At 40.5% G+C, this 24,737-nt stretch overlaps 2 protein-coding genes across 7 annotated transcripts in view; both read left to right on the forward strand.

The window, feature by feature from the left end:
* The first annotated feature begins 14,351 nt into the window (after window positions 1-14,351).
* Window positions 14,352-21,419, forward strand: aktip (akt interacting protein). 4 transcript variants are annotated; one of them, XM_051380607.1, is made up of 10 exons: window positions 14,352-14,519; window positions 15,272-15,398; window positions 16,548-16,759; window positions 16,983-17,047; window positions 17,281-17,381; window positions 17,722-17,810; window positions 18,560-18,658; window positions 19,427-19,534; window positions 19,626-19,686; window positions 19,882-21,419. In XM_051380607.1, the coding sequence occupies exons 2-10, from the start codon at window positions 15,351-15,353 to the stop codon at window positions 19,987-19,989; spliced, it is 891 nt and encodes a 296-aa protein (XP_051236567.1). In that variant the 5' UTR covers window positions 14,352-14,519; window positions 15,272-15,350; the 3' UTR covers window positions 19,990-21,419. The 4 variants fall into 4 exon arrangements, with proteins under 4 accessions (XP_051236567.1, XP_051236569.1, XP_051236568.1 ...); XM_051380609.1 differs by having other exon boundaries at window positions 16,551-16,759; XM_051380608.1 differs by having other exon boundaries at window positions 14,369-14,519; window positions 15,275-15,398.
* An 870-nt stretch (window positions 21,420-22,289) lies between these two features.
* The window catches only part of chd9 (chromodomain helicase DNA binding protein 9), a 69,776-nt gene continuing 67,328 nt past the window's right edge, over window positions 22,290-24,737 (forward strand). For 2 of the 3 annotated variants that reach the window (XM_051380601.1, XM_051380603.1), the window contains exon 1: window positions 22,290-22,440. The gene's annotated coding sequence lies outside the window, so the exon portion shown is untranslated. Of the gene's footprint in view, window positions 22,441-23,037; window positions 23,225-24,737 lie in introns of those variants that run through there. The other variant, XM_051380602.1, reaches the window with a different exon arrangement.

Here is a 24,737-nt window from a genome sequence, read left to right on the forward strand (position 1 = left end):
AAATGTTTCATTTCAGTTTCACCATTCTCATCAACTGTGTTTCCAAATAAGAGATGATGATTGCTGTTTTCAGCAAGAAATCTTAGATGAATCCACAAGCTGCCCTGCACCTAATGGCTGACAAAGTTAGCAGCTACTTAATGAACATGTGTAAAGCATTGAGTAGCTAAAGATCTAGATATTTCCCTCCAGAGTAAAGACGTAATATCTGCCTTAGATTCGTTAGCTGGCAAGAAACACAGCTCCAAATGAATGCTAATGTTGCTCCTTGCATTCTAGATATGTGAATAAGTAACTTGCTAACCACTGCAAACATGTAACACACTGCAAACATGTAACACATCCACTTTCTAAGGTATATGTCAGTTTAACATTTACAGCAGCAGTGACGTACTGCAAGGTGGGCTAGGCTTAGTTTTGACTTGTCTATAGCTGGTGGCTTGCCTGGTCGCACATGTTGTCATATTACAAATAAACAGTACACTAAACTATGTTTCTGAAAAGATTTCAGACAATCGCTATTTTACTCAGAATGGGTTACTGACTGTATTAAGGAAAACTTGAAACTAGCAATTGAGACAATCAACTCATTTGAAAACTTTACTGAGGTAGTAAATCAAGTCAGAAGTAGCGTCCATTTTCACTCCTTTTTTTTTTTACACGCAGTCCTATCGGACATTTTTTCACAGGCTATGACGCTGCCTTCTGCTGGCCAATAGAAAAAGTGCAGGTTTATGCCACTTCTGCTCTGGTTTCACTTCACAGACCAGGAAGCTCTGTCCACTGTCAATGGTTATCGCTGATGTAAAGCTAGCGAAAACCTAAAAAAACCTATACTGTACCCTGTCCAAGTCATTCAGATAGAAAAATGTTGAAGTTCACAATCCAAAAGCTGTGTTCCCTTAGTGCCTGACTCACAATAATACAGACACATCAGAGCATTAGAGATGTGATTCACAGCTATCATCCTCTAACACTGACAAAACCATTTCCAGATTAGTCAGTGTGAAGCTCCAGAAAGCCATGGGTACTGATTATGGACAACAATCACAAATTACTGAGCTGAATCATGTGTCTGCAAGAGCCTGAAGATAGAATAAGCAGTTTGGATAGAAACGAACTGTGTGGTGGATCCTTTGCAATTTCTCATCCCACAAATGGTGGGATGACTCGCGGATGCCCTCGCTGTTGTGCAAAGCCTTTTAAGACCAGGAGTGACATAGCTTGTCCAATCACAGAGGCCTCTGCGGCTGACCATAAAATGCTTCCAGATTTGTCACACACAGACACACACATACACACAGACTCATTGTTCAGAGTTAAAATGCTTCCAGTAAACTCACATTTATCATGTGAGCACTATTTTTGAGGTAGAACGCAAGGAATGATTTATAGAGGTATTTCGACTTCTCTTGCGCTCGCCCTCCATCATGAGCAAAATATGCTGCCGTAAAAGTAAAATACACCCTGTGCTACATAGTGAAAATGTACTAACTCATATTTTATTTACTCATGCATTGTGTGACAAGTTGCTGTGTGCCAACGGAAGGGCCACTGGCTTTTTGGGAGGTCCAGGAAACTATGAATATAGATTATTTAGCTGTACAGCCCATTAAGATGACTGAAGATAAAACCAAAGCCTTAATTGCTCCTGTTTACAAGGAGTCCTAAGTCAAGCAACTGGGAAGTGTTGCCATCCCTTATTCGGGCTGGGGCACCCCCAAGCTAACCCACCCTCCACCTCCTCCTCCACAACTTGTCCCCATCCTCTTATACACGAATTAAAACTAGTCCTCCCGCTGGCAAAACAGCTCCTCCTCCACCGTAAGCACATGTGGACTATACAGTGGGATGGCTAATTTATTAAAATTGACCTAATTTTCCGTGATATATCAAATCTCTGCCTCAGTAATCGCAAGCCCCATTTCATTAGCAAATTAGGTGCCCACTGCTTGGTGCAATCAGAAGCCTGGAAAATGAGGCCCGTACTGGTATTAGAGAGTGTTCACAGCCTGGTAATGGTCTGGGGATGAAATAGATTACCACAACATTCATTACAGTTAAAGTTGAGCAGCCAAATATAAGCACACGGTCAGCACCATCATTACAGAGGCCTGTTTAAACATACATGAGGTTTCTTAAGACGGACGATTTGTGGTATGGAGGTCCTGGTGTGGTGGGCTGAAGAGAGGTTTATCCTGCTATACTGTTGAATGACTACCACAAACCAGTGTTGGGTTTAGTGCAAGTCATTCAGATGAGGAAGAGCTTTTGAATTTCAGGACTTAAGCTTTAACTGTCATCCAGAGAGACTGACAAAAGCTAGGTTGGTTGGCTAAATATCTGGTTGTGTTAGGGAGCCATGCAACGAGCTACAGCCAATGAGATTGCACATAGGCTTACCTCTCTCTCCAGCCCCAGTTTGGTAACAGCCGAAAAAAACACAGCACACACACACACACACACACATAATAGATGGTAAATTAACAGTGTTATGAGTGGTTGGTCGGCGTATATGCGATCCAATAAGTTAGAAAAAAACAAAAACCAAAAATGTTAACATTCAGCGTGCCTTTTATTTCCATGCGCTTTTACCACTGAAAGAGCGCAGCCCCAACGGAGGCTGAGCAAATTTAGATGACAAAATTTAAAGTTTATACGTTAAACTAAGTTTATGGATAATATTGATGGTGAATTGACAAGAAGACTCCCTTTAATTTGAATAGAAATTAAGAATACTAAACCTTAATATGTCTCGTGTCTCGTCTTAAAGGGAGTTTGGCAGCTTGAGCTTTAGTTTAATTCAGTATGATTCAGTATGTATAGTTTTTTTGTATGTTTTGTCACCACAACAGAAACATGAGGTAACTGCTAAAGTAAGATAAGATTGTCTGATGTCGACTGGTGTTAGTTATTAGTTCGATTAATGGTAATGCGTTGATTACAGACACTGGCTGATCAGGCTAATTATCAGCCAATTGTTACCTGTGTAGTAAATGAAGGCACTTTGTGTGCATGTTTTAAACTACTTCAATCAAACATGATTTGCTTGTTGTTAATGGTGTTATTAAAGAGGTACTCCACCCTAAAACGTGTTTCTTGAGCTGTAAACTGAATTATATGACTATACTGTGATGAAACACATCAACGCTGGTGTTGAAATTGACATTACCAAATTTGTGAGAATCTGCATTTTGTCGGTTAAAAAAATCTACGCTGCTGTGGTCAGTCTGTCAATCATTCCGGTTGGTGTCGATGCCCTAAAGTCACTTTCCTTCGCATTTTTTAAATTTGCTGAGAGAGAGGGAGCTAGCAGAACTGAACTGGGTGTGACTCCTGATGAAATGTAGTTTGGACACCAGACAGACTCCAAGATCTTTCACAAGCAGCAATCCAGTAGTGTGTGTCACGTAGTGTGCAAAAAACAACTTCCAGACTCCCAATTACAAGACAGAAAGTTGTGTAGTGTGACCAAGGCATTAACATACAGACAAGAGTGGTACCAATCTTCTCATCTAAGTCTGCAAGAAAGCAAATAGCTATTTCTTTCAGGCCATTGTTTGTTACATTTCAGAAAATGATGGATGACATAAGCACCATTTTCTAAGAAACCAGTATAATTTTGATCATTTGGTAACATAAACTTGATATTATGGTACATGTAAAGCATTTTGGGCTGACATTCTTCATTCTGCCATTGATCTCTTGTAGAAGTAGGTGAAAGGCAATGGAAAAGCGACAGACTGTAAACCAGGATACATTTTAGGATAGCAGAGGACAGAGTACACAGGCAAGACTGTATCATTTGATACAGCTGGATGGAAAGATGGCTGAGAACATCACTCTTTAACATTAGTATTTCTTCCCATCTTAACCTCTAATGGAGGATGACAGTAATCTAATCCAGGGTTCTGATCAGAAGCATAAACACTGGAATCCAGTTAGTAGTGAGGTCTCTCAAACTATGGCGCCAAACAGAGTGCTCTGCCCTCAACTTCAGTTTGTACAAATGACCTAAATGCGAAAAGGTAGAATAAAATGCGCATTTCTCAGTCATGTTTAATGCGATTATTCTAAAAAAAAAAAACTGTTCACAGCTGAGCAGAAAGTGGATAACTACAAGTATAGCTCTCTTCACATCCAGCCAAACCTCAGAGACCATTTTTGCGTGGAAACAGACAAAGCCTGGTCATTGTCATGTTGTTCTGCTTGTTTTGGGGTTGAGGCAAAATTAGTTGCAACTGAGTTTGAGGTCCCAAGACGGCACGCTCCCACGATGTTTGGGCCACCATTTGTCATTATACAATTTGTCGGTACTGTTTTCAACAAACAGGAAGTCCCTTAAAACCAGTACAGGACCTGGCAAGGACGTGTCTCCTCCGACAGGCTCAAAGAGGAGGACTGATGGGATTGGACAGATTCAAGATGGTGTGGTTATATCTGATGGCTGAGACTTTTTCCTCCCACTTTTCTGAGGAAGGAGCCAGTACACTTGGACAGCCTGCTAGCCAGGACAGCGCGTGAGAGATCTAGCCCACAAAAAAACACTGTCATTCTTGTACTCCCTTTGCCTCTGGTTTTTCTCCTGAAACACAAGCATCCATGCGTTCCAATAACTGAAGCAGCATTTTGGTTTGCGCTCCAAGATTTCCATTACTTCCCCTCCCTGTCTTCCAGTGGTTACAGCTGGTGTTGTTGGATTGCATATTGCAGCATGATCCTTTGGGAAGGCATTGTTATGGAAGTTGGGTCTACTGCACTAGAATCTATTCTGACTCCATTCAACAGCCTCCCTGTCTTAACACCACAGCTGTCAGCAATGTCACTACATGATGAGCCGTGACACCACCGAATCTAGCAACGCTTTGTCACCCTGATACACTTAAGCATTGGTTACAGAGCTCTGGCTCGGCAAAGACATGCTGTCAAGTAAGGAAAGACCATTATCGGCAATAGACACGAAAGTACAGGGGATCCCTGCAGACACAGAGATGATTAAGGGCTAAGTGTCATTCTTCCTGTCCTGGTGTATTTTTTTTAAAGAGCTCTTTCTCTTACTGTCCTTTTTACCATGTGCCTCAGACTTATAGCACAATCCCTCATGCCTGCTCTGAAGGGACACAGACCCTGACAACCATGTTGGGGTATTATCCCGAGGTACCGGCCCTGGTCGTACACCACTTCTCCCAAAAACAACTGAAAATTTAGAAAATATGAGAGTAAATCAATCTGAGGATTTGCATACATGTGGAAAGCTATCTGTGATGAGCACAGGGACAGCTAAGTATGAGTGGAATTTGCAGTGATGGGAAAGTATTTGAGCAATGCACTCACAATAATCAGAGTCTTGGTTCCAGGGGCCAAAATAATGTAGCTAAGCCTAGTTGACATTGGTTTGGCTATTGGTGTCTGATTTCCCAATGACGATACCACTATGCCACTAAAACTGCCAGATTTAGAAGTGTGATTCCCTCTGGGGCCAGTCATGCTCAACGCTTGAGCAGTCAAGATACTGAGTGGCATTTTGAAAAAAGGTGCCTAATTTTGATGTATTTTTTAGACATATTGTATATTTATCTTGGGAAGGATTGCCATCAGGATTCTTTGTCTTGCCTTGCTTTAACACTAGCACCGCCAAGACGGTCTGACAGACTCTGTTTTAATAAAAACTACAAGCTTTTCAGCCCACGACTTTTCCACATATGGGTTTTTGATGTTTTCTGGGCTTAAAAGGTACTAAAATAAAACAGACAAGGTTTCTGAGCATTTACCTCTGACCATACTGGTTACTTTTTTCCCCTTCAAGCCTGTGAACATGAACGATGAAATATGACGCTCTAGGTTGCGGTGCCTGTAGGGGGTGCTAATGCTGGCACTCCTAGTGTTAAGGGACCTTCAGAGCTAGTTAAGCAATAGTAAAGCATTAGTCACAGACTTAGATGGAAAGATAGAACCCACTCTCATATTTGTCCAGTGAACATGAAGCTTAGCAAAAAGACTGGAAATCAGGGGGAAACCTGGCTCTGTCCAGTTGTCGTTTGTTTAATCCGTACTTACGCCAAAGTAAAAACTAGGAACAGAAGTAACTTCCTTGAGCTGAACTGCTCGCGGCCAAGAAACAGTCACATAAAATTTAGCGAATTATCTGTTTTACACTTTACACTACACAGTTTTTGTACAGATAAACCAAAAAAAAAATAATGTCTTAATTATGATAGTGAGAAAGAGCCAGGCTAGCTGTGTTACTGATCTTCTCCTCTAACTCTCTCCCTGAAAGCGAATAAGCTTATTTCCCAAAATGTTGAACAATTCCTTAAAGGGAGAGTTATGATTTGCAACTTGTTCATTTTGCCTGCCCCAGATTTTGCAGCCAGTTTGGCGTGCTGAATGGGAAATCTTTCCGTAACAAGTCTGCTTGTCCAACCTCTAGGCCACCATGAGCCCATGTAACAGTCGAAGCGTGGCATTAGTATTCACAGAGACAGACAGACAATCAGGCTCCAGTTTTATCACTCAGCATTTGTAAGAATCAGATCTGAGACACAGCAGTATCAATAAAAGATCTCATTTCCAGCCGCACTTGAACAACTGCGCCTCTTTCAACCTACACTGTGGGTATCAACTGTGCACTGAATAATGAAAAGCAATTATGTAGCTAAACAAAGGCACGGCGGTAATAGGCTTTTGTTTTATTTTTATCCACAAAATGAAAATAGATTCTGCGGCTGTGTGTGGTTTTCTTTTTTGGGATCCTGTGGGTCATGCTCAGGACACGCTCTTCCTAATGCCAGTCTGCCTACAGCAATATTGTGATGGAGGTTCCAATCCAGATGAATTAGACGGCAAGTTGGTATGAATGCGGGGGACAGCGGCAGACAATCTGGCTGAAACGAGGAGGAAACAGAAGTCGGCTGCTTAGATTGTGTCTCGATTAATAATTCAACGACCAGATTCTCTATCCAATGACCCCAGTAAAGAAGCACAAATTATTTAGCGAGCTGCCACATCAGCGCTTAGTGTGAGGACATGAAGCATGGGCTCTCACTGAGGTATCATAGGAGGCATGTGAACCTCCGCTCAGGGTGCTGGCCGCATGACACATGGCCTCATGGGTATTGATGGCTGTATCAGGGTACGCGGGTACTGTTTCTCCAGTATGTACGCATCGGCCAGTCCTGATAAGGCGGGTGAAATGTACGCCATTGTTACCACAGTGAATGATTCAGACGCAACAAATTCAGAGTGGCCTTCCAAAATCAGATACCTGCCATGTTTGAAAAAGTGACACCAACTCCTTCAGAACAACTGATTGCACAGGGTGTAAACAAAATTAGGACTTATTAGAGGGCAGGGAGAAGCACAAGTACTTGATAGTCAGCCTTTTTGGAATTCAGATCCCTCTAATTGAAGGAGGGGGAATAATGTGCATTTTTAAATACTTCTTCATGAGCAAGTGTTGCTCAAACTGAGCCCTAATTTGCATGGGTGATCATGTCTTTTTTGGTTTCAGCTAGTCATGTGACTGTTACCTAAATATATGTTTCATGTATAACAATGAAACATGTTGATGTATTTCTGCAGCAGTGTCACCAAGACAAAGTCATGAACTTGGTGACATACAGTGAAATGAGACAGCCACGTCTGACAGCATGATTGTCACCCTGTTATTTTTGTTGCTCTTAAAAAAGCTATATACTTTCCACAGCCACTCAAAATGTGTTATGATTTCAAAGCGTGCCAAAGAGAAAGAGAGAGAGAGAGAGAGAGAGAGAGAGAGAGAGAGAGGTTGGATGAAGGGAGAGGGGACAGACTGTTTGCATGCACATATGCAGGTGTAGTATATGTGTTTGTATACTGTGCATGTGATAGGGAGTTAGCCTTGATCTTGTTAGTGGTGATTGGGGTCTCTGTGAGACCTCACACACTGGGCTGTGGGTGTAATTGCCCCTGACAGGCCAGCCCGTAACCATGTGGAGACTTAGGGAAGAGGAATGGGGAGGAGAGTACGGGGCCTTTGTTTGTGGCAGCCGCCACATGTCTGCCTGTGTGGCAGTGCCGAGCTCCCGGGTGTGGAGGCTTGGCTTCAGGGAGATGATTGTTATAGCACTGGTGTTGGCTTTAAAAATGCCTTTTTAATGGGAATGCATTTCACAGGCAAGAGCAGCGAAGTCTGGGAAGCCAACATCACAGCGGCGGGGTACAGAAGTTCAGCATGTGCTTGTGTTGGGAGATGGTTCATCAGTGGAAACAGCCTGCCATCTGCTGCTGAACATAAGAATATCAGAAAATCTCCCCAGACTTTTGTGTTTTTCAAAGGTTTGTTCTTCTGAAACAAATATCTTATGAAAGACATTGCAATGCAATTTCTGCATGTGAAAGTTATTTCTAAAATCCTAAAATGAAAATGATTCTAAACTCAAATGTAGATTATGTACACACAGTAAAATCTTTTATAGTTAAAATTTTGTTTTGATGATAATATATTTAATTTCAAATAATTAGGTCAAATCAACTTCACCTACCTCTTTTCCATCATTTCTCCCTTACTTATTGTCTTTCCACACACTGACTCTGCATGTAAACAAACATGATGCATATGTCATCAGTCGTGTAACTGTGGTTGTAAAGTAGCTTAATTAAAGATCCATTCAATACATGACCTTTTCCACTTACCTCAAGCACTTTCAACGCTTTTCCTTAATGAACAAATGAATTATGCAGTAACCTAGACTCAGCCAACAAAAGGCATTTGCTGCCTAATGTGTTTGCCTAAATAGCAGTGAAGAGCAGGCCTACCTTTAAAGTGGATAAGGTACCTCTGTTCGGTTAGCGGTAAGTGTCTAGTTTAATTTAATTCAATAATCCTGATAAATGAAATAAATCCCTTTTGGGACATCCATTCCTTGAGTAGTGAGATAATATAAAATGAGGTTCACAGAGAAAAAATTAGAACATTATGGTTGATTGAGCTTGTACAAAAAGCAGAAATATTAATACAGAGATCTTCTTTATGTTTATAATTTTGCAATAATGAATGAAAGCATCCATGTGGAAAACAATCAGAGCTCGAAATGGATGACAGTGATTGTGAGGCTTAGTGAAAGAATGCATTAGCATTTTCACACACTCCCAATGCAAATTGTTTCACTTAAACTTTTTAAATACCATTTTGTGTTCTGACTTAATTTTAATAAGTTTGCAGATAAGGAAGCCTAAGCATGGACTTGAAAGGCAGATCGTGAGTCTCTGCAACACATTTATTCACTATTTGATTCATGAGAGGAAAGGGGAAAATTGAAAAGAATGAAAGAACATGATCTTCTCAGAGAAATAATACATTTTGTGCTGAATCGAGATTATTTAAATATAATAAAAATATCCATATCAAACATTAATTTGAATTCAATATAGATGCTTGTATAATTGAATGCACTACTTTGCACAAATTAAAATGGGCCTTTGTGGAGGCTGGTGCTGCTTATATTGTAAACGTTTCACTTATACGCATGCAGTTTTGCTCGGGCTGAAATCCATTTAATAAACATGTTTTGTGCTATATGTATTTATTATATATTAAATGGACAAACTAACTTTGTTTTTTGTTAGTGTATGACTCAGCTAAATGATTGAGCATTTTCAGCTTAGACCCAAGCACATAAATGCAATACACAGTACTTTAGAATTTGTTTACTTTAACAAAAACTATTACCTGTATGTGTATGTAACAAATGCAGGCTTGGCTTAAGTAATAATGTCAATGGATTTAACGCTGCCAATAGTTCAAACCGCACCACCAAATCTTTTGATCATTTTGTAAACGTCAAGGGGATTTCACATCATTAACTGTTCCGGTCTTAGAGAACCCGTCAGTGATCTCACTCTAAATAATGGACCTACTGTAAGTCTAATTCTGCTGTTCTTCCGCTGTACCTGTGTAACACCACAGTGAACTGTTTTTATTTAACCCCTAATTCCCTCCCTCTCAGACTTATCACTTGTTTCCGGCAACTGCAGCCTCTTGTAAGTCAAATTGATTGAGTCGTCCTTGAACATCTGTTGTTCAGCCAAGCCTCAAAGGTAATCCCGCTAATGGCCCTCTAAGCTATCCACATAAACACACACATAAATAAAAATGTTTCCAAAGAGATTTGGTCATTGACTTGCTGCTAATCAATTCTGCAGCCGCATCTGTTGATGAAGGTTTGCGAAGTACAGAGCAAGATATATGTAGCGATCAATGCCTGGCACTACACTGGCTGGCCAATGAGTGACAGTCACAGCTCCACCGGGAGTCAACATTTACACACAGATGGACCGGGCCCGTCGGATGTCTTGGCAAAAGGCTGCTGTAGACACACACACACACACACACACACACACACACACACACACAGTGAAACACTGACCAACAGAATGTTGTCCATCAATGACACAAAAGGGAAAATTACGGGCTCATGTGAAGCGGAGTCAGTAAAGTGAAGAAGTGGCATTCCATAATTTGAGCTGCTAAGCTCTGGCACAGACTGATATGACTGCTGTTGGATGAATGCCACTTCAGAAAGCCACTGTTTCTGGGGAAAAAAAGGGAAAAGGGATTTTTCAAATTGCTGGCCAGGTAAATTTTTTATATTTGTCACGGACAAAACTTTTGTGGTACTGGGGCTTTATTTATGTATCCACAGGATGTACAACTTCAGTTTAACAAGGGCAAAAAATGATTATTACTAAAACTGAACATCATTATGATTAATGCTAAACAAAGGTCTGTCTGTCCAGCTGGACTGAAGTAGCCCACAGCAGGGATTTCTACTTTTGAATGATGACAAACACAAAAGGACCGAAACATACCTACGGCTTTCTAGACATGATACTTATGGGGGAGACAGTCGGAAATGTCTCCAACACCTGAGCTTACAGCTAGAGAAATATCTGGATGTGACAGACCAGGCTGGGCTTTTTTGGATCACTCCTGCTGCCAAGCAATATTCATAAATTTAATTTCCAATCTGCTCTCCTTTTATTAGTTTGGGTGTTATTAAATGAGATTGCTTCATCTTATTATAATATATTTCCAGGGCCTGCGAATGTGGCTAGGAGCTGATATTCAAATTCAATAACATGGCCTGTACTTAGTGCATGGCACTAATAAATGCCAATGTATGATGCATATGAAGACGGGGCTCAGAGTGGAAGTCACGGCGGGCAATAATAATGCTGTGAGTGTCCTTCAGAGGTGAGACATGCCTCTCTCCACCCCTGTACACCGCTCATATGTTTGAAGAAGCCCAGGTGACCTACATACAGAGATATGCAGGATGGAGGCGGCTGTTCATATTTCCATGTATTTTATTAACTAGACTAGACAAATCCCCAAAGAATGTAGACACTAGCTTTGATACTGTACGTCAGAGTGAGGACTACAGTATGTAAATCACAACTAGTGACTGACCTTTAACCTCTCCATTGCACAGTGGAGGAGACTGACCTGTTGGATCCAGCTTTGAATGGACATCTGTACTGTTTGGTGTGAGAGAGAGACAAATAAATGACCAAAGAGCAACAGTACGTGGCAGTAGCTCGGTTGCAGTGTCTCACCTCTTGGCCTCTGCAGGGTTAAAACTTCACGCCTCTCCCTTTTTCCTATTTTATCGCTGTAACCTGACAACTGCTCTTGCAAAGATTGCAGCTTAGGAAGCTTAGCTGCAGGAGCGAGTGACCTTTACTTTTATTATGAATATTTCTATTTCATCGTTATTATAGAGTGAAATCTATGCATATGATCAGCACAATGGATTTCTTTTTCATTAGTTGTGTAAAATGCCACTCAGTGAATGGAGGGGCAGCCGGGGCTGCCTGCCAGATCCCACTCCCCTCCTTCCTCCTTTCAACCCCCACCAGAGGGATCTGACAATTGGAATTAATATGCGTGGAGCTTTCCCTCTCCATTTGTTGGCTGAGGTTTTCCAGGCAACTTTATCAGGGGTAACATTATCGAGAGCTTTGCCGAAGCTTCTTCATCATGCTCACATCCGAGTCTGCCCAACACTTGTCACTGTCAATCACAAGGTGATAATACACAGATGATTCTCTCATTTGGTTTAATAAAATCTCCAGGCTTATTTGAACTGCAGTCATTACAGCAAATAATTGCTGCATTGAGGTTTTAGCCAGGCCATAGCCTCAGGGATAAGAAAATACTATTGCTATATGAAGGATCTGGCTGGTGTTTTTTAACCTTTACTCCCCAGTTGTTCATATTTCTAAAATGAATATTACATTTGAATCTAGATTTGGCTTTCTTTATTCAAACTAACATTGTTATTACATATTATCTGGACATGGAGTCATCTTTTTTCACTTTTTTATGTCTGTGCTGTCAAGACAGGTTTCACCAGGGACTGCCAATTGTAATTCTTTACTGTCATTTAAACCAAATTGCAGATCTGAATCAGTGGGGCTAAAATTCTCTGAAGAAATGGACTGACAGAAGGGAACATATTTCATCTTAAATTTGAATTCTGATGCCAGCTGAAAGTGTATAGCGGGAAAATGCTGCTGAAACCACAAAATATAAACCTTTCAGACAGAAACAATCAGACGATAAAATATTCCATTACATCATTGATATACATGAGAAATACAAAAAAGAAGCTGATGCTGATATGATGCTTCCTATTCAAATGCATGCACTAGATTTGCTGTGAAATACGCCTCAGCCATACTGTCAATGGCCTCAGCACTTGTCAGCACAGTGGGAATTATTTGCATCTTTACTTACATTTAAATAAAAATTAAAGAGTAAGTAAGAGTATAAAACTTTTAATTTTTTTAACATGCAGTTGCAATCAAATTTCTAATATAAAAAAATCCAGCTCCAATGGGTCACATATTCAATTAGTTAATCCAATCTCCTCTCTTTAATTACATTCATTAGTATATTTGTTTGACCAAACAAGGTCACAATAGTTGATTAGATAAAGAATCAATGGCAAAGACAAAAAACTCATTACAAAAGCAATGGTGTGGATATTTGCATCCTTGTTTGTGTCTGACAGTTTATCTCAATGTCGATGAAGGCAAAGCAGGCATAAACTTATTTGTTTTGAGGTGGTCTTTGATTTGTACGTGTCAAAAGAGTTGTGGTGACCTTGTATTGTTGGCTTCCCCAATAAAGAAGCAGGACACTAATTACCTTTGTCAGTGAAGTGTACTTGGGACAATATACAATCAGATAACAATAATGGAGTCAATAATTTGTATTTACTCTGAAACTTGGACAATGTCATTTCTCCCAATTAATGCAATCACCCATGCATTAAATTAGTTTTTTTTTCTCCCCCAGAAAAATAATTAGGGGTAATTGTTAGGAAATCAATCAATCAGCAGAATGAACTGCCAATGAAGCGTGGTCAAAACTAAAGAAACGTGTGACACAGATGGCTTGGATGTGTCTTACCCTCAAGGGACTTTTGCTGTGCAGTACACCGAAACATTAAAATTAAGGCAATAGAAAAGTGTATATTATGTTTAGCAAGGTGCCCTGAAGTACTTTTGGGGGAGTCTTTGTTAACTTCTGTCAAAACGGAACAGATAATGTATAGGTTGAAAAGACACAAAAAATACATTGAACGGATACAGTAGACTGACTTTGCAGAAAGCTCCTTTTAACCTTTGGAGGGCACATGATCTGGAAGAAAAATGCTATATTATTCATATTATTTTACAATGATACTAACATTAATGTCTACAAGAAAGTATAGGTATTTAAAGGACCAGTGTGTCAGATTTAGTGGCACCTAGTGGTGTAGTTGTTGATTGCAACACTCTTGGCTCACCCTCCTTATTCATACCTATGAAAAAAATTGTGATCAATTTCAGCCAATAGATCCTCCTAAATGTCACACACTGGATCTTTAAGACAAATCTGTTTGAAAGAAAAATGTTAAAGATAACCAGTCTCCTAGGAGCCTTTTTATACAAGAAAGTTTAACATGATGTGTTTTAATCTGTGGCTCTATTTACAATATCCATTCAACAACAGTTAACAGAGCCCATACAGATGATAAAAGGTGGGTAGAAAGAGTTCTTGTTAAGTTAGCCTTTATAAGATATGACCCTGTAAATCAGTAAACCTATATTCTTCTTTTTGTTTACTAAACAGTAACGGGACCACTGGAGGTTAGTGACTGTGCGATTGACCGCAAGCCCTCAGCCACTTTATCTCAGTCAAGTATGCTTTCCTTTTCACGTGACAGAAGCGCCAGCAAATCAACTGCGAGTATGTTTGTCACGTAGACCAATGAGAATCCACACTCTTACACCGAAACGCCCCTAATTAAGTTAGATTGAACTCTGGTTGCTGTGTCTGTCAAATTATTTAGCCACCTAGCCAGCGTTAGCTATAGTTAGCTGGGATGACCCACAGGAATGAGGAGCAGTTGAGCTTTCTGTGAAAATTAAACCGGGACACACATTAACATCTCCGTTAACGGGATTTTTACAGCTCTTTAGTAAATACGGTGAGTTACATCACTAATCTTTCCTACGTGCAAGGGCTAAAATGAAAGAAATAGTCAAGTTGTTAGCAACGCCAAATGTAGCATTGTAAGCTAATGTTACAGACAGACAACGATACTGTACGTGAGGCAATGAAATAAGGTGATAACGTTACAACGTCAGCCTGTGGACATTTAACATTAACTAGTCTTACGCATCGAAAGATTATTCAGTCACCTTCCCAGCTGTCAGCTGATATTATTACATGAGTTTCTTACTACCTAACCTAACGTACTTCCATAACGTTTGCTAACGCCACCTTAGCACTGTAACCTCGGGCTGTGGCGAATAACAGTAGCTAACTCGATATCCTGTCAGAACTGCCACGATATAACTATCAAGGTTTAAAACACGGGCACTTTACGACCCCTTCATTAGTTACACAGCTGTCGACCACAGTACAACGGTTAGCATACTTCATGAAACAGCCGAGTTAGCCCGAAGCTATCCCAAACAATCCCTCAATGTAGATGAGTACGTTAGCTAACTGTTAGCTGTTAATGTTTCTCACTTTGTACTCTGTCAGCACTTAACGACGTTTTAATGTTAAAGTTGCAACGACATATAAGTTAGCTGTATTATTAGCTGGATGGTATTAGATCAGCATTAGACAGTCGATTGTGTGTGTGTGTGTGTGTGTGTGTGTGTGGTTAATCTTGACTGAGGCAGCAGTTGTTTAATGTGTTTTATTTTTAATATTTTTGGTCCATCACAGCAGCGGATGGCCCCGACAGCACTTGTCGTGGGACCTACATAGAGAGAGAGGGACACCTGTCTGAACCTCTGAATGAGTAATGAACCTAAACCCCTTCTGGAGCATGTCTGCCAATACAAGTCGTAAGGTAAAGTTAAACACCCTGAATTGTAATGTGCCTAACACAACACACATTAAACACTTTGAGTGGGAAACAGCATAAAACATGGCTGTAAGGGGATTACTGGGGGAAAATAACCTCATTGACCTATATGTGTCACCAACACTGTAAACATGAAGGTTGTATGTGTAGTATTATTATTATTATTATTATTATTATTATTATTATTATTATTATTATTATTATGTGTGTTTTACACAACAATCATTAAAAAATTGAGAAAGCTAGGCTTATTTTTCAGTTCAATAGTTTGCTCTGTTTTTTTACCTCCAGTCTTTTTTTTGGTCAGGTCTTAAATCCTACACCTGTTCCCACTTGTATTAGGAATCTTGTTAAACTGGAATTTTTAGTACTCTTGTACAGGGTGTGGTCTCATACTAATTTTTGGAAAAGTAATAATAAGTATAAATGTATGACTGAATTTGATTCTTCCACCAGTCTTTCTCAGTGTAGGGTACTAGTAAACATTACTTGTGTCAGTAGTTTGGTATGATTGGCCAGTGCTTGACTGAATTTCCACCAACAAAGGGGAGGGGAGGTAAATTGTAGCATGCTGCTGCAGCCTTGGTGAGGTAAGTAGGAGACAAACAGTGTACCTTGAGCATGGGTGTGAGTTAATCTTTTCCTGCCTAGTCAGAGGAACATTTCAAAAACATTCTGCACTCAAGTCTGACTGACTGTGCAGGCTAGATCTGTTGCATTAGGGCACCATTCACTGCAGACATTCCAGGCATAGTTGTACTAGTCATCAGCAGGGTTTTTGCTGCATCCTGTTGCTGCTGTGTGCTCGACATGTACAGTGACACTGTACTGTAGCTATTATCATTATGAACAGCATCAGTAAGATGCAATGATAAGTGTGCTTCAATGTGCTTGCTTTTGTCTCGACACTGCTTCCTGATAAGCTGCAAAACAGATGGGCAGTGTAACTTGAGTTGGACACAGCACATGGTCACTACCCTGGGCCGTGGGTCTAAGCTTGAGTGTGCATAATGGCCCATAAACTGTAGCCTTCTCTTATCTGGCTCTCAAGAGTCACCGTCGGCCTGCTTTTTTCACAGAGCTATTTAAAAAATATATTTTTGAGATTCCTGTTATGTTTCTCATACTAATCAGCAGAGATCTGACAACGAGGAACAGGGCGGGCACGGGGAGCAGAGATCCAGCCCAGCCCGGCTTTCCTTTGGCAAAAAGCAGCTTCCACCTATTCCGAAGAATGCAGCCCCCATTACCAAGCCTGCATCAACGGGAACCCCAACCCAGTCGGCCAATGGCACACATGCCTCCTATGGTCCCTTTTACTTAGAGTACTCTCTGCTGGCTGAATTGTAAGTATTTGTCCACTATAAAAATTAAAAGCTCAGTTTATTTGTTGTGTTCTTCTTTTAATATTCCTTTTTAAAATATGCTGTCAGCATTAGCTTTTAAAACACATACTACTACTATTACTACTTCAGAGTGTCCCTTTTTATTTGCTGCTTAAGAAAATAAGTTCCATGCATGTTTTTGACTCTTCTGTATTGATCTAACTTCTCACCATGTGACCTGCAGCACACTAGTGATTAAGCAGAAACTCCCTGGAATTTATGTCCAGCCATCCTACAAATCAGCACTAAGTAAGGGCCCTCTTTTTGAAGTCTATACATTTTTCATATTTACACAAATAAAATGTGGCTACTTATGAACTCTTTCTTGAATGCCCATCTACTTTGCAAAAAAGAGAAAATATAATTTTGTTATACAGTGTCTGTACAGTCACTGATATACTTTCTGTGCACTCACAGCTTGGTTCATACATGTGTTGATAGAAGTAAAGATTCTGAAATACCATGTCTCTCCCATTGTTTAGTGTGGTTTGGGGTCATATTCATCAGACATGGCCTGTACCAGGATGGAGTCTTCAAATTCACTGTGTATATTCCAGACAATTATCCAGATGGAGAGTGTCCTGTAAGTATAGTTTACTTGTTTAACAAGTTATATTTTTTATTTTTTTACTTTTACAAAAAGCAAAGTTTGCAGTGTATTTTGTAGCAGGAAAAACATTTAGTGTGGATCCAATCAAAGTATTTCTACCTATGGTCTGGGTTTGTAAAGTCATGGTCAAAATCAAAACGCATTAAGATGTATGATTTGTCCAGGTCTGCAAGTGCTCATCTTAACAAGTATAACAAGTAATGGATGACCAATGATCTTGGAAACTGCTTTGTGTTCCAAAACATCATAAAATGTAGTTGAGTAAAACATGGGGACAAACTGTTACCAATCTCATCCTTATGCTTCGTTTCAGAAATTAGTATTTGACATCCCAGTCTTCCATCCTCTTGTTGACCCTGTGTCTGGAGAGCTTGATGTCAGAAGGGCTTTCACTAAATGGAGGTAAGCAGTCTGTATTTATGCTTATCCAGTTTACTCTTTTTCTCTCTATGAATATTTAAATGTATGTATTTTGAGTACTAAATGCCACAACACCCCACACACATTCCTCATTCCCACTAAAACAAGTGCTGTTTGGTGGATCAGATACATGCTGAATTGAACACCAACTCACAACACTGTTTATTCACCCTCCATTATGTGTGTGTCTGTAACTACCAGTTCACTGCTTCCTGTCTCGTGCTGGAGAGAGAGGCTACCCATTTCTCTCACTAGCTGCAGCTCATTGCATGGGTCCCCCAGTTGTCTCTGACATGACCAGATATTTGGCCTGCTAGATTTTTCTGCTGTTGGCAAGGCATCAGCAAGCTCTTGTTGAGTCTGCGGGTCACGTTGATGAACAGTTCACACAATGCGATCCTCCATGTGGGAGCTTGTGCTGATATGCCTCCAATCTGGGGTCATTTGCCAGCAATCTCCCAAAATAGTCGAGTGGAAAATCGGGGCTAAAATCACAGTGTGAACTGGGAATTACTCAGCTGGACATTGTCTCCAAAGTCATTCTTTGGACCAAACAGAATGAGTCTGAAATGAAGCTGTTTTTTTTATTTTTTTTTTTAAGAACAACATTTTGAATACAAAGTCACTGTAGTCTTCAGATTGAAAAGATATTGCAATATAATACCAAATGTCTTATTCTAACGTACAGTTCAGATTTAAAGATGTTGTCAACTCATTATGTTGTCTTGTAGACGGAATCACAACCACATCTGGCAAGTCCTGATGTACGCACGCACAATTTTCTACAAGATCAATACCACGGAACCACTCAATCCGGAGGCTGCTGTGCTGTGAGTGTCTGAACCTCCTTTCAGTTGTTTTTATCCTAAAGTAAGAGATGAACTGTAAAACAGAGACACTTATGTGATATTGCCAGTTTGTTTGTTTGACAATATGAATTGGCATTTTTGGCATTCATTTGGGAAAAAAAAATCACATCAGATAAAAAGCCTTTAATTATTGCCACAGGGTTGTAGTAGACCAGTAAGGCTGATTTTTAAAATGCGAATGTAGACCCAGTGAAGTGTTTGTTATTTAGCCAACCCTGATGAAGTGGAATGAACACAATAGTGCAATTCAACAGCTCAACAAACTGCGGCCTCCAAAATGACCATACAGTTGAAACAGCACAGGGGTAACTAATAACACTAATGATTATTCAGTTGGATCGAGTGTCTTAGTATGCCAGCATGCTCAAACCATTATTTATGATTAATTATGCATGTGCTTTTCTTGCTATGACGAGTAAAATGTCTCCTCTGAAAGAGGCACAACAGATAAATGAAAAGGTCTGGGGTAAAAAACATGCATCACAATTTATTTGTCATTAAAGGAGGTGAAATAAACCAGAAATGTGATGAATCTTGTGTACAGACCTTTGCACACAAAATTCTAAATAAGTACCAGGACCAGGATCATTTTTCCTCCCAGCTGCCTGCTGCTCTATTTTTCTATGGCAATTCATATTGCACAGCCATATACACGTCCTTTTAACCCCCTTTACAACTCATAATCCACGTCTCACATGTCATAAAGCAAACTTTTTTTCCCCCTTTCAGATATGAAAAGGATGTGCATTTGTTCAAAAGCAAAGTGGTGGATAGTGTAAAACTATGCAACAGTCATCTTTTTGACCAGCCCAAGATAGATGATCCCTACGCAATAAGGTTGGTGAACTGTGTCCGTTTAAACTATGAAGGGGGAGAAATGTTGATTTTATCTCTCACACTAACATTGCCACTCTTATCCATTTGATAGTTTTTCTCCATGGAACCCAGCTGTTCATGAAGAAGCAAAAGAGCGGATGTTCACATACAAAGTAAGTATAAACAAAAGTCCCCAGTTGACAATCTCTTTCTCTTTTCGATTGGGGGCAGGAGAGTGTACTCTACTGCAGTTTTTCTCCCATAATTAAAACCTAAACGTTTTGCTTAAGCCAAGTGTAAGCTATGAGCGTTTTGATTGGTCGAGCGCTTCCTTTTATGCAACTGCTAATTTGCCTTTGTTGCTTTAGAGACGGCCTGAGGATCACCACAAGGGAACGCAGGTGTCGGGGTTGTCTTGGGTGAAGCCTGGATCGACGCAGCCCTTCAGTAAAGATGACGGTTCTCCCCAGAGCTGAACCTGCATTGTCCACCGTAGCAGCCACTAGACGGAGGCACACGCATTGGATGCCACGCCACTGGCTTACCTCAGTTGTTCGTATCGACTGGACCCGGAAACAGTTGCGAGAACTTTATATAAAATCTCCATATTATTGCTCAGCTTTAAAAGCTTTGTAGGCATCTCCTCAAACAGCTTTAGAATAAGGAAAGTTTGTATCATATGTAAATTGACGAAGACAAATGGATGTCTCAGCAGCGTCATTTAGGCTGTGTTGCAATCAAAGAGCTTTCTCATTTACATTTTCGGATCCATGCACACGTTGGGCTAGGTGATCTAACAAACTGTCCCAAAAGGAGCTGAAAAGTATGAGCAAAGCAGTTTGCATTCATACAGTAACCATAGTGGACTACTTGATCTATACCACTTGTTGAAATTGGCTCAGGACTGTTCATTTGTCAGACTTGGAATGTTGTCAGTCACAGTTGTGTGAATGAAACCTCCTAATCTTCATCCCTCCCGTGACATAATTAAATTGACATGTTTTATATTGTTTCTTATTGGACAATGATTTCTTTTTAATTCCACTGTGTAAACTATTGTCTTACATAGTTCCTAAAATATATATATATATGAAGCAGAGCAGTAAAGTATGGGTTTTAAATGAGATTTTAAATAAGTAAGCTCATGTATTTTATTTTGTCTGATTTTAAATCATTTTGAATGTTTTATGTACCATTGGTTATTAAAGGTTTGATGTGTAAATAATGGATGCTGTGGTAAGCTTTGACTTTAGGAGAGAGGTGTCTACATCAGTTCTTGGATTGTTTTGGTTTTCTTAGCTTTCTTTGCAAATGTTACTGAAGCTCCATACAGATCTTTTCTTCACGTGTCAAGTGAAGTCATAGGGATTGGGTGTAGGAGGTCTGAAGGAAAATAAGAAATGTATTTTGATAAGGTTTAGTTATTAGTTAGTTTCGGAGAAGCACAAAGTGGAGTTTCATCCAGCTACAAGCATACAGGTTTTCTGTGGCCAGACAGATGTCACTTTATGTGACGTCTTCATCTGTAGAAGGCTCTGGCATAATTGATAGTACTACTGCCTAGCAGCTTTCAATATGCAAATGTTGTCAAACAAAGGATGTGAAAAAAGGATGGATTTGTATTTGAATGTATGGAAACCCCATAAGGAAATGACTATAGTAGAACAACAGATATAGTGCTGAAACCTATTATTAAATCTATTTATAGCTGCTGTGATCGCAAGGGTGTAACCAAATCTCAGTGTACTTCACACACTGCCATTTGGGCTGGCGGTATCTTCAAACGTGAGTTTTAATGTGTTCTATATGGACCCGTTCCTGCTCCAGTTTGTGAAACCCATTACTGCGCAGATGACCTGAGATTTAAATGCTTTTCTCTGAAATCAATAAAAAGGTTAAAAAATGATTTGAATTTCTGTTTTCACACTTGCATTTACACGACTATACACAACGTTACATACAAACCTTTGTGGAGTCAAAGTGACTTAATTTTCACCTCTACCTTTTTGGATGTTTTTTCAGATCCATGACTTGTCTACATAGGTGGAAGGTTTCAATCTCACTCAAACATTTGTATACCTGTAGTTGTAACTATTTTCACATAGTCATGTTTACCCATACTCCACATTTACCTATTCTAAAGACAGCTGTACATGTTCTGTGCACAGAATACATAATACATTTTATAAGGATACTACACAAATATGTTAAACCTCTATTGTTAAATTTTGTATAACAGGGATATTAAATTGAAAAATCTATTGAGGAGTTGTCCTTGCAGAATTCCCGGGGTCTCTGGCAAAATCAGCCCATTTAAGTATAATTTTATTATAATTGCACCCTAGGAGAAAATAATCCATAAATTATATAAACTCAATATGATCACACTATTGACGACAGATAGTCCAAATTGGAATAACTTAATTTAGAGCAGTATGTCGCACAGTCAGCCACCAGAGGCCGATATTTACCCATGTATGGAGAGCAGCTCTCCCACTCCTGTCATGTTTGCATTGAGTAGAGACTCGGGTGCATGTGCGAAAGTAAAACCTCTCCGGATTGGCTCTGGCTCGTACGCGGCCATCTTATGCACTCTGTCAATATAAGGACTTTAGACACGAATCCATGATTTGATCAGCCTCTCTCTGGGGCTAGTTGGGGGCGGCGCCGCACCGAAAGCACTGTCACTGGGGAAACCGAATTGTAATTTTACCTGGAAAGGCAAAATTGTGGCAAACGGTCGGTGCCAATCAGAGAGGAGGTCACTGATATGCAAATTAGGTGTTATCACAGTCACGTCAGCAGCAGCGGTAGAGCCGCTGTGCCGTGGTCGCCAGCAGGAGTAGAACTAACAACACAGTCACAACTTCGCCGATAACACTGTCCCTACATTGACGTCTGGAGTTGCACTTTTGGGTTCGTTTCGGGTAAGAATTAACACTTCTTTTTTAGATTTTTTGATAGATGTTTCGGACTCGAGGGGTTCCATTTCATTCAGGCAAAGAGCTGTCAAATTTCTGACAGTGAGTCAGTGGGGCTCGCCTCAGCTGTCTGATGACACACTGCCTTGCTGAGTGTGTATCTTCCCGGCAGAAATAAGACCGTTGACTTGCCAAACTTGCCCGCACTAGTTTCCCGTAAGTTCCCACAGCAAATGCCATCGTACTTTACGACAGTTTGTCGGGTAAATGAAAATGCGTGTAGCTCCAAAGTAATCCTCCGTGGTTCGTGGTCATGGTGGTCCTGAACTGACAGCGACTAGCCGGGCTCAGTCAGCACCGTACTTATATGTGGCCGCCGTGAGTGCATTCCCAGGTCGTTGGCAGCCTTAATAGAAATGAAAACGAAACTCGGTCGAGGATAACTATCTGGTTGTATTATCATGGTAACCATCACTGTTGACCTCTCCATCCATTTTCGGCCTCCTCCCCCTCCTCCTCCTCCCCCTCCTCTTCCTCACTAAGGAAGCGTCACGACACCTCTTGAATCCCGTGGCTTCCAAAGTGGGGGTTTGGCCAGGAGCACGTGTGACCCGTCTCAACAACCCCGGGTTACAAAATCAGATGTCCCACGTGCATTAATTTAGTTTCCACTTGGCGAGCAGTTGTGCTTAAAGTAGCGCAACACATTGCTGGCTTATCAAACACCGCGCTCACAGGAGCTGAAGCCATTGCTGGGTCGAAGATGAAGAGGATGCTGCTGACTTCAGAGGTGAACCCCGGCGTCTGTTTAATGGAAGCTCCTTACCAAAGCTTTGAGAACACGACGAACTCGTTGCCGAGTGTTACATGATAACATTGGAACAACTAGCTAAACAATTTAAAAGTACTAAATGAAATGCGCCTTCACTTACAGCCATACTTTTCTTCTTCTTTTTTTTTATCCCAGTAACTTTACGCGGTTCAGTCTTCCTCTTATTGTTACCGCAATCTTAATGTTGTCTTTGCTACAACTTGTTGGTTTTTCGGCTGTTTGTCGGAGGTGCGTAGAAGTGGCCATTTGTATGCCACCAGTCCCAGGATTCAATGGCGACCTCGGGACAGTTATGTACACAGTTCTTGTTGATATTAGGCGTGAGTTGCACGTGCTGTATGGTGCTCATAACGTCATAATTATGAAGGAAACAGCTGGATGGCGACCCAGGCTTTGGGGGACTGGTCTGTGCCTCAGGGCCAGATTGGAGGGGGTGCTTAGCAGTGGCTTGGCTAGCAGCTTCAGGAATATGCCGCATGGATTCATGGCACATGGGAAAGATGGTATAAACGTGTATTATTTTTCTTTTATAGTCTTAAGAGAGTATACGTCCGTTTTCATATGGTGTGTATACTGTTTTACTGTTGTAAATCCAGCTTGAATGGACAGCTTAGTTCACCTCAGCCTTCACCCGGGATGTTCTTGTCAGACTCACTTTGAGTGTCAACAACAAGGTAATATCTGCCAAAGTGCTGGAGATAATTTTACGTTTTCATCACATACCTTTTGTGTGTGTGTGTGTGTGTGTGTGTGTGTGTGTGTGTGTCCACTAAGTGAACGCAACTCATACATTGTCTTTTACACAAACACAAACCCAATAATGTCATCCAGAATGAGTACTGCACGTCTTAAGTTAGTATCAATATCATTAGAAACCAGAGTACAAAACTCTTCAGATAGTCTAAAACCCCCTCCACTAGGGTTAGATGGTGTAATTATCACTTGAGTATGACTACTGTACTGAAATTGCTGAGCCGTGGCACATTTTCCTCTCCATTCTTCTTCTAGCAGTATTGTCTTCTCTCTTCTTAGGAAGTGATTTCACATGCCTCCTGGTTGGCCATGATTTCCCCCAATAAACAGGATAGTAAACAAAGCACTGGAGTGAACATGGAGTTAAAAGCACAACCCAAAACTGAAAACAGGAATGGCTTCATGCCTGTGTGAACAGTGGATGGTAGTCGTTGGGGGGGGCGATACTGTCTATGTGACATGCCTGGTTCCATAGAAGGAACTGTATGTAGTGATATAAAAAACAACTTTTAGTACTTTTCTAACCGGTTTAGGCTTTATGTTTATAATTATAATTTGAACTATTTAACCACATTCTGAATGGACTGCTGGAAATAAAACAGTACTGCTAATTAGTAAGTGTACTTAGCACTCAGATTTATTCAGCAGTGTTCTATAGCCTGGCCTGGGTCCTCAACAGAATATTACAGATATATAATCTATTCTGGTTTAATATTCT

This window comes from Dicentrarchus labrax, unplaced genomic scaffold, assembly GCF_905237075.1.
Source record: "Dicentrarchus labrax unplaced genomic scaffold, dlabrax2021, whole genome shotgun sequence".
Lineage (NCBI taxonomy): Eukaryota > Metazoa > Chordata > Actinopteri > Moronidae > Dicentrarchus > Dicentrarchus labrax.